This window comes from Citrus clementina, unplaced genomic scaffold, assembly GCF_000493195.1.
Source record: "Citrus clementina cultivar Clemenules unplaced genomic scaffold, Citrus_clementina_v1.0 scaffold_3, whole genome shotgun sequence".
In the NCBI taxonomy this organism is placed as follows: Eukaryota; Viridiplantae; Streptophyta; class Magnoliopsida; order Sapindales; family Rutaceae; genus Citrus; species Citrus x clementina.
In genome coordinates this window covers 45862820-45874125 of record NW_006262339.1, presented here as the reverse complement: position 1 = coordinate 45874125, position 11306 = coordinate 45862820, and the positions used below count along the sequence as shown (strand labels likewise).

The 11306-nt window shown below is 31.7% G+C and overlaps 1 protein-coding gene across 1 annotated transcript; it reads left to right on the top strand.

Annotated features, from left to right (window-relative positions):
• Nucleotides 1–2189: 2189 nt before the first annotated feature.
• Nucleotides 2190–10179, top strand: LOC18050066 (poly [ADP-ribose] polymerase 2). Its single transcript, XM_024187575.1, is given in 18 exon segments — nt 2190–2249; nt 3446–3527; nt 3833–3955; nt 3958–4067; nt 4335–4461; nt 4659–4714; nt 5419–5492; nt 5669–5715; nt 5852–5901; nt 6133–6195; nt 6938–6984; nt 7544–7577; nt 7729–7839; nt 7992–8070; nt 8180–8322; nt 9339–9412; nt 9817–9922; nt 9986–10179. Coding segments are annotated over 18 exon segments (1476 nt in total). The 3' UTR covers nt 10076–10179.
• Nucleotides 10180–11306: the final 1127 nt, after the last annotated feature.

Below are 11306 nucleotides of genomic sequence, written 5' to 3'. Positions count from 1 at the left end.
TCGTCGCTGCCACTGTACAACCTTGCAACAGGAACAAAATATCATCTATTTTCATCACCGTATCATTAAAGACTCAACGGCCTATCAATCCCACGAAGGAAACCCCAATTTAAGTCATTTAAGGACTCTCGCCTATTTCAATACATATTGTCTTCAAATCGTCCTCTTTTTTGTGATTTTAGTTGCTTCTCTGAATCAGGAGAGAAAGAATGGCTTACAATTTGTGTGAGAGTAAAATTTTTCCCTTAAAATGACAGCGTGTTATCCTAAATATTTTAAACCATTTTACCCGGTCACCTAATATTTGTGTCACTGATCTTAACGGTTGAAAAATAGTGTAGGGATCCAACGGGTCACGTTGGTTGACTCCAAGTTGGATCATCCCCAACATAGCCGAGTTCTAATAATAATAATAATTGGAGTCTAGGTGGCTGCCACGTCACTATATATGAAAGACAACTAACATTTCTCTGATGAGTAGCTGTAGGTGTAGAGAAGCACGAGAAAAAGATGAAAGAATTTTGTCATCTCTCTCTCTACTCACTCACTCTTTCTCTACTATTTTCTTCTTTATTTCTCTTATTTTTCTCTCATGCTTCTCTTCACCAAGCATTTTCCTTCTCTGATATATATCATTTCAACTTTAATTTCGACTGGTCGGTGGAAATTGAAAAAGCTAGAAAATGATGCTTTGAATAATCGAAATCTACTATAGATGCCAAGAAAGGAAACACTTAAAATACAAACATAATCTATCAATGTTTATGCTTTGATATAACGTTGCATGTTTGCAACTCTTTCACTTTTTGATCCTTCCCATAAGTTTCATGGCTGTGGAAAACATAAAACAGCTGTCCAATAGATTCCAAAACTAGATCATAAGGCTAAGCAATAAGACTTGCTGCGCAAATTCTAAAAGTATTACAAAGACTTGGTATCTTCCTTAAATTCACTTTATAATTAATTAAGATTATAAAAAAAATTGAATTAAATGAAGTTATTAGATGAAATGCTATTCTAAATTTAAACTAGGTGTTATTATTTTATTAAACCAAACATAATATAATATAATATTAAAAAAACTCTTCAAAAATTTGATAAAATTTATGTGGTATAAGTAAAATTTACGGGTACAAGTAAGGTCGGCAATGAGACGGGATGGGATGAAATTTAGCAATCTCAGTCCCGTCCCGTACATTTAAGTGGGATAAAAAAAGTCTCACTCCAATCTCTATATTTTTTTGGGACAAAAATATGTTACAATCTCGTCCTAAAAGAGATGGGATCATGTGAGATTCCATCCCAATTGAAAAAATTCTCATATTTAGCTGGCAATGAAATGGGATGGGACGAGATTTGTCAATCTCATTCTCATCCCGTACATACAAGTAAGATAAAAAAAAAATATCACTCCCATTCCTATATCTTTATACGAGACAAAAATATATTTTAATCACATCCCAAATATGTCTCAATTACATCCCACTAAGAAAAATTACCATCCCTAAAGTACACCACCTCAACCCATTAAAAACCTGTTATTTTATAATTATTATGATTTACGAGTGAGAATCAAATTAAATAATGTAATTATATATATATATCTATCACAAAAGTTTCTCAGCTCTCACCGAAGGCTTGCTCGACAACTTTTATTTTCTCAGTCGGACGTCAAGACGACTTGGATGTCGTTTTGCTGCACTCACCCAACAATGACCAGTGCGGGTTCTATCACAGAAGTTTCTCAGCTCTCACTGAGGGCTTGCTTGACAGCTTTTATTTTCTCAGTCGGACGTCAAGACGACTTGGATGTCGTTTTGCTGCACTCACCCAACAATGACCAGTGTGGGTTCTATAAAACTCCCCCCCATCTCCCACCATTTTCCAATGCCCCCAATCTTAATCTTTCAGACATCGTTGCTTCTGAAGTGTCAATAATCTGAAGAATGGCAAGTAACCTCAAAGTAGACCAATTGCGAGCCAAGCTTGCCCAATGTGGGCTCAGCACCGCCGGAACCGACGCCACATTGGTCATTTTCTTTTTCCGGTCAATTTTGCTATACTATTACTACATCACAGTTAAGTGTTAACTGTTTGCTGTGAATTGTTACAGGTACAAAGACTAGAAGAGGCTGTGGAAGAAGAAAACAAGAAGTCAGTGGGTAGCAAGAAGAGAGGAAGGGAGTGTGATGAGACTGATTCAAATGCTTCCGGAACATATAAAGATTAGTTATCATGTCTTTCAAAAGGCAAGTCTTGTTTGTAGTTGTGATAGCAGCTTGTAGCTGATAACATTGAGCTCTTTTCCTTTTTTTTTTTTTTTTTTCCCTTCCTTTAGCGGGTGTTTGGTACCCCTCATTACATGGGATTGCATTGCATTAGCAATGCAACCCCATGTTTGGGGCACCAAACTGCTGCATTAGCTTAGGTTTTTTTTTTTTTTTAATTTAATTTTTTTACTTTGTAATAATAAAAAAAATTAATATAATTTTTTAATTTAATATTATATTATATAATTTTTATTTTTTAATTATAATTTTAATATAAATTAATAAATTTGTATTTAATAATATTATATTATGTTTTAATTTTTATTATTTTAAATATATAACTAAGTAATGTATTATTTAATTATATTATATTATTTAATATGTAAAATTATATTAATTAATCTTTAATAAGTTAATATAACTAGTAATAAATACTTAAATAATATAATATATTATTACATTATTAATTATATTAGAATAATTAAATTAGTTATTTTTAAATAATTTAATATAATTAATAATAAATATTTAAATTTGAATAATATTAATTGAAAATTAATAATATAAATAATTACTAGATTATTTAGCTCAATTTATTTTCTTAGTGACTATGTCATAATAATTATATCACTTTATTATTTTATAATTATCTTGTAATATGTATAAACTTTTATTCTATCATCCTAAGATAATTTTTGAACTAATCTTGAAGATTTTAAATATTTATTTATGTTCTTAAATTATTTATAGATTATTTTATTAAATTATTTACTTCGATCTTTATTTCACAAGTTATATATTTAGAAAATACTGAAATACACAATTCCAAAAATTTAAGACTATAAGTTTCGGAAGAATTATGACATTTTAATATTTTTTAATAAAAATGTTAAATTTCTAAAATTTAAGAATATTATATTTATTATTTTTTAAGTAGTAATAAATATTATTTTCTAAATATATAATTTACATTAATCACAAAAAATTAATACAGTACAGTGTAGGGTCAAATATTGTACAACATTATTATAATACAGTGCTAATGAAATACAACATAATACAATACATCAATATTAAAATAATGTAATACAACATAATACAATACAGTGTGCCAAACGCACCGTTAATATTTTTTCTCTTGATAATTTAGTTGGAATTTGATTTGTACAACGCAGGGTAATGATATTTATGATGCTAGGTTGAATCAGACTAATATTGAGGACAACAGTAATGACTTCTATGTGATCCAACTCCTAGGTAATTTTTCAACACTGTTTACGTGATATTTGTATGCTGTCATTGTTCTCTATTTATTGTATGTGAGAAACATCATATATTTGGTGAAAGATGAACTACCAGAACAGGGCTTTAGGTGAATATGGTAAGGGTCTATTTTCAAAGTTTAGCCTATGAACTTGTTTTGAGGTGATGATTGTTGCATTAATGGGAAATGCAATGGAAAATTATTTGTGCTAATTCAGTCACGCGCACAATTTAGGCAATCACATTTCACTAGTTTAGCTAAAACTAGACTCTCCTTTTTATTACAAATCTGTTTGCAGAATCTGATGGTGGGGGAGAGTGCATGGTCTACGATAGATGGGGTAGAGTTGGCGTGAAGGGTCAAGATACAATATTTGGCCCCTATAATTTGCAGGATACTGCAATTAATGAGTTTGAGCAGAAGTTGCCAAGACCAAGAACCACTGGTCCAACAGGTGGCAGTTCACTTCTTACCCAAAGTGTTACACCTGGTTGGAAAGGGACTATAGTGCAAATCAAACAGAGGAATCAGTAGTGAGTTCTTTTATTACCCAAAATTTTGACCTTTTTTATTCTTTTGTTTTTCATAAAACAGAATTCTCAAAATGTTATTTTGTCATGAAATTATCTTTTGGAAAATGGTTATGTTCCTCCTTTCAGAGAAAAGAATATGTAATGGATAACCATAAGTGTATGAAGGCAATAGTTCTGAATTTGTGCCATATATGCAATAATTTAAATCCTTTATGAACTTCTGCAAATTATGTGGTCTACTTCTGGGTTTTCTTTATTGATTATCAGGTCCACGAGAAGCCTGATTCCACTATAAATATTCAACCTCAGAATACAAAACTTGAGCCACGTGTTGCAAAATTTCTCTCTCTTATATGCAATATCAGCATGATGAAGCAAGTAATGATGGAAATAGGTTAGTATCAATGATTTAGTTTCAACATTCTACTGGAGGATACAGGATATATAAGCAAAAAGCATTATTATATTCTTGGTTGTTTGGATGGTCAAAGTAATTTTGTTGGAGTTTAATCAATTATATAACCTCTTCTTTTGGTACTCTGAGTTACATTGTCACCAACAAATTTTTTTTTTTAATCTGCCCTCTTTTAGGATACAATGCTAATAAGTTGCCGCTTGGTACGCTTAGCAAATCCACAATTTTGAAGGTTAGTGTTTGAGCTATGCAATTTGCCCAGTACTCTTAATTAGTTGTAAGGGTTTGATAAGATAGACTTGTTATTGTGTGCTATAGTACGTTATCTTGGTGATTATTTGAATACGAGCACTGTAAGTTAGTTATTTTGCAGTATACAAATGTCAAAATTTCATGGTTAAGCCTACAGCAGATTAGCTTGGAAGATTTAGTTTAATTGCTACAGTATTCGATACAAATCATCGTCTCAGTACAAAATTTTCTTCTTGGATGATAGATGTGATATCTACAACCTTAGCTAATCTCGTGGAAGGAAAGACAAATGCAGTTTCTAGCATGATTATACTTTTTCTAGAGATAATATAGTGGATCGGTGGCATTAGTCAAACTAATAGTTACTTCTACATATAAGCATGCTGTGGTGATATTGTCACCTTTGCAAATTACAAACATCTATTGTCATATGGAATACTGTTTCCATACTGCAGATATTTCTTCCCATTATTTCAGGAGAAAGAATATTGAAGATCAACATTATCGTTAATAACATTATTGTAAATATGTATGAGTTTTAAATTTTAAACAAAAAGGATAACCACAATGTGATTACTTATGAATGTGTCTTTATGGGTTGCAATTTTGCATAATACTAGTCTTCTCTGTTTTAGCACTACTCCAAGGGTTAACTAATAAACTATTTTTCTGTTGTTTATGTAGGGTTATGATGTGTTGAAGAGGATAGCTGATGTTATTCACCTGCCAGATAGAAGGAAACTGGAGCAACTAAGTGGGTAAGAATTTGTTTGTGTCAACATACACTATTGGTGGTTGATTAAAGGTGCTTGAATCCCACAAGGAATGTCTGATACGATATACTTGATGTAAATTTCATTTTCCTTTAGAATGCTTAATTATAACTTGAAAGAAGTTGGGGGAACTCTTTTTTAATCAGCATTTTTTGTTGCAGAGAATTCTACACCGTTATACCTCATGACTTTGGATTTCAAAAAATGGGTGAGTCCCTTGTCTCTTCCAAAACACCTGGCATGCTTGTTGAACCACATAGAAACTTGGGATATGGCTACTTTAGTTGTTTGTTTTTACTGTATCAAAACGGCAGCCTAACTAGTTTGAGAATGACTTGTGGCAGGGGACTTGGTCATTGACACACCTCAAAAGTTGAAATTGAAATTGGAAATGGTGATTATTTTTCACGTTCATATAACACATTTGGCTTTGTTGCTGTTTAGAACCTCTACTTTTGAGTTTCAATTATTCTCCTATCAACTTCAATAGACTGACCTTTAAAATTATAGTGTCTTTATGTATTGTCCATCTATATAACTTACTCTTGTAGTCTCTCAGCACTTTTATTTTGCATGTGGAAATTTACTTGGGTTGCTGTTCTCATCTCCTTGTATTTTCTTGAAGGTTAAAGCGCTGGGTGAAATTGAAGTTGCAACAAATTTGTTGGAGGATGATACACAGATACAGGTATTCCTATTTATTCTTCTTCATTGTTAGTGCCTGTCAGTTTACGGATTCAAAAAGCCATCTTTGCTAGTCTAATACGCCAATACAAACAATAGATAGATGTAAAAGAGTAACCAGTCTTTTATCGTAAAACTCAAATGAATTTTAATAGTCTATGATATATTGGATTTCACGACAGAACATGTCCTCTTAAAAACAACCCTTTTGTTTCTCACCATTTTTAATACTTGTGTCCAAATAGTATTATGGAAAACTCCTTATGCTTTATTGCTTTCATTATCCTTGGCTTGAGAGGCTGGGAGTAGATTTTCCCGAAATAACAATTTTGAGTATAAAATTTGAACTGTCTCGACTTCTTATAAGATCAATGCCATTGAGGTTAATTCATGCTTTGTAAATCATAATCTATACACATTCCTGTTGTTTCCATATAATTTCCTACATTCTAATTGGCTTTACTTATCTTTTCCCCTAATAGCAAAAGTTTAGAAAAAGAATAGGCCATGCCCATTTGAAGAGTTGTTCTTTAGCACTTTGTAATTAGCTAGGTTATGAAATTAACCAATATAAGTGAACCCCTTTTGAGGTAAAAATTTCCTTCTCTGTCTTTTCTTCCTTCTTTTCAGAAGTTACATTGGTGCTTGCATGTTGGAAAATTGCTTGTTAATTTTCTTCATAATTGCTTGTTGAGTTACTAAGACCACTTCCTCAAGCACTCTAATTTAAGAATATGTCATTGCAGGCAGATCCATTGTATGCTTATTACCAGCGTCTTCATTGTCAACTGACTCCGCTTGCAGGGGCGGATCTAGCATGTGACTAGTGGGGGCTTGAGCCCCCACTGGCCAAAAAAAAAATTTTAAAATTAAAAAAGAAAAATATTTTAGTTTTTTAATTAGCCTCCATAAAAAATTTATTAAAATAATCACTATAAATTATAAACCCCGATAAAATTTAAAATTTAACTTTTAAGAATTATAAAAACTTATATTTTAATTAAAAATAATGATAGCCCACCACTCAAAATATTTTCAATTCTCAAAAATAGGATTAATTCTTCCAGTCTCTATAATAATACTAGAGCAAACGTTTTCAGTAATGAAACTCATGAAAAATCATCTTTGGAATCATATGGGATAAATGATAGTTTGATTGTTTGTATACGAAACAATAAATTTAATAATATTGATAATGAGTCTATTGTATAATATTTTTAAAATATAAAAATGCGTAGAGAATAATTATAAATGTATTAGTAAATATTTTATATATTCAAAATTTTAATTTTTCATATTTTACTATTATCTAATTTAGCCCCCGGTAACTTATTTTTCTAGATCTGCCACTGTCCGCTTGAAGTTGATTCCTTGGAATTCTCTTTGGTATTTAAATTTATGCAGCCCTATAAGTTCAAATAGCAGAGAGCTTGTTTTGTTAGTGTCCGGGGCTGCGTGTCATGGTTTGGCTTAGTTCTGTTACTTTTACTTGATTTGGTCTTTATGTTGATACTTCTTCCATTTCGCCTGTGTTCAGATTGCCAAGTATCTGCTCAATACTCATGCGAAAACACATTCCTCTTACAGTGTTGATATTGTTCAAATATTCAGGGTAGAAAGAGAGGGTGAAACTGAGCGCTTCAAAAAGGTGATAGTTTATCATTTGTAGTTATGAAGTGTCACCAGTGAAATATATCATCTATTTGTGGATGCTTTCTTGATTGCAAATTTTCTATAGATTTTGCTATCTATAGGTTATGGTAACCATAATCTAATTTTGCTGTCTTTTGCTCTTGTCAGCAGTTATCCAATTCAAAAAATAGAATGCTTTTATGGCATGGTTCTCGGCTTACAAACTGGACTGGCATTTTATCTCAAGGTCATTATTTTTATCAACTTATCTTTTTATATACTAAACTTTCCATTTATGTGTTTTCCATGGCGACTAGAAGTATCTGAATGCAACCTATGCCATGTAAATCTGCCAGGTCTACGTATTGCTCCACCTGAAGCACCTGCAACGGGTTACATGTTTGGAAAGGGTGTTTATTTTGCTGATATGTTCTCCAATAGTGCGGATTACTGTAATGCTTCTCCTGCTGCTACAGCTGGTGTGCTGCTTTTGTGTGAGGTTTGTTTTTGTTTGTCCTGCAGAATGTAGAAACTAAGGTGGTGTTTGGTTGGGAGGAGAGAATGTAGGAGAGGAAAGTAATTTAAATTTCCTTTTTATTTTCATTGTTTAGTTTGACAAAATATATGAGAATTTAATTTCCATTAGAATTTAATATCCATCATAATGTAGAATTTGAATTCCACACTAAGTAGTGAGGAATTTAAATTCCTCTTATATTAGAAATTAAGGTTTCCAAAATTACTCTTCAACTTTTTAATTTATTTAATGTCATTAATAATAATTATTTATTATTTTTTATTAATTTATTATTATAAATGGACCTCCACCGGAAAGTCGCGGGACCACCGTCGGACCTCACTGGACTACCGCCGGATTTTGTCGGAAAGTCGCCGGACTTCGCCAAAAGTCGCCGGACCTCCGCCGCCAGCCACCAAACCACCATTTTATTTTATATATATTTTATGGTTAATATAAATAGTTTAATATATTAAGGTAAATGATAAATTTATCTAAATGAAAAAATTATAATTAATTTTCTTATTAAATTTTCTATCAAACCAAACAACAAAATCTAATTTCACTATTCTTCTTCATTCCTTTCTTCTCCCTTTCTCTCCATTCCACTCTTTTCCTCTCCTCCCTTTTCTTCAAACCAAACATAACCTAAGTGTATGTTAACTGAGAATGGACAGATACATGGAATATAAAACAATATGTTGCACATCAATTAGCATTGATGGGTATATGTAGAAAAAAGATCATGAATGGACAGTTCTCATTACACAACAATCTTGGCAGTTCTTATAACACAAGAAGTTTGTCTTAATTATCTGTGATTTACTTCAGTGCCAGGTTTTGTTTTCCCCGGAAAATTTCTCTTTCTTCTTCTTTTTTTTTTTCCTCTCTTGTGGCAGAAAATTGTATTTAACCCACTTCTGCCCAGCATGTAACATCTTCATGTCTCCCCTATAGTTGAATGTTCTCGTAATATTTTTGAACCACATGCATTCTAGGTTGCGCTTGGTGACATGTCTGAGCTTCTGTCTGCAAATTCTGATGCTGATAAGTTACCAGATGGGAAGCTAATGTTTGTTTCCCTGTTTTTAAATTAAATGTTGGTATCAAGCTTATCAAATTGCTGACCAGAGAGAATTTCTCAATGCAAGAATTGAGGTAGAAGATTTTCTCATGTCATTGCTTATTGAATTGAATCTGTCATTACCATTTTTTAGTCGTGGATGTCATAGGCAATCCATGAATGATTCTGACGATATGGATATGCACATTCTGTATATTTCACACCTGCCATCACTGGTCTATAACATTTTTGTTTGTAAGGCAAATTTTTCGGGGGCAAGTGAAATTTGAATCTAGACTTTGGTTTCGATTAGGAGAGGTGGAACTATTTATTCTGTTCTCTTTCTGCCATCTTGTCAAAGTGCTATGAACAATTGTTATACAGATTGAATGTGGTTTATTTGCACTGTGCAGCACAAAAGGAGTTGGTCAAACTGCCCCAGATCCATTGGAAGCCGAGACACTTGAAGATGGGGTCACCGTTCCTCTTGGAAAGCCAAAAGAGCAACTGAGCTCCAAGGTGCGACACAATAGTCCATTTCTTATATATATTGTATAATGTTAATGTTTATCCTTCTTGCAGGGTCATTTGTTGTACAATGAGTACATAGTCTACAGTGTGGATCAGATTAGGATGCGCTATGTGGTTCAAGTGAATTTCAAATATAAATAGACTTGCGTCAGTACGTAATTTTCCAATTTTGATAGCAATTTTCTTGCTCTGTAATTTATTATCTAATGGGTAGAAATGATCTTTTCAAAGTATTGGAATATGATACCTCCTTTGTACTCATGCTTGGTTGGGCAATTAGGAGGGAAAATCAATGGGCCAATTTTGTAACTTTTACCGCATCCATCGATGTTGTGTATATTGGGAAATTTACGGAGGCACGGGCTGACACTGATGATAAACTTAAAAGAAATGAGGAAATAATCTGTCCCTTTTTTTTTTTTTAATTTATATTGCATCACAATTGTGTGTGTGTGTGTATTTATTTATTTATTTATTTTTTTGCGTTTGGTTGCTGTTCCTTTGCTGAGGCAAAGTCAAACATATGCAGCAAGCACAGTGGAATTTAGCTTCTTGGAAGCATGAGTGCATTTGAATCCAGTAGGAGTGTGTGACCAAATAAAGCATTTACCACCTTTCTAAATTCTAAATTTTAAATTTTATTTCCTAAAATACCCTCAGGTTAATTGGTAAAATATAAATTGATATATTAAAATTAAGAGTAGTGATATAGCTATAAATTTTTGTACAAATTGATATGACATTAATTTATTAGTTGAATTAAATTTCTTTTGGCACATATGATTTATTTTTATTATTTTATATTTTCATTCAACCAATGAATTAATGTCACATCAGTTTGTACAAAATAAATTTATACAAGAATTTGTAGCTGTATCACTCCGAAATTAATCATCTTTCCATAAACTTTAACCAATATATATATATATAGTAGTTTTCTAATTAAGGATCTCTGACTTTAATAAAATTATGGATTAATTAAAAAATAAAATAAACATAGATTTCAATGCACTGTATTTTATTATGTAGTGTATTAAAATTAATTTTTTTTTAACTAATCTCTGACTTTAATAAAGTCAGGGATTTCTAATTAGAAAACTACTATATATATATATATATATATATATATCCTAAATGTATTACATTTATCTAAGTTGTTAATTGAATTTTCATTCAAAACAATAATTTTTTTTATTGTGTCAAGTTATTTAAGTAATTTTAATTTAAAAAAAAAAGGCTTAAGAGAGAATTTGAGGAATGTCAAAAGGTCTAGTCTTGTCCTTTTACCACACGAGTGTATTGATGAAGAGACAGTAATGCCGATGTGCCATATTTTTTCCTTGCTCACAATTAAAATAGGGACCTGCCTACG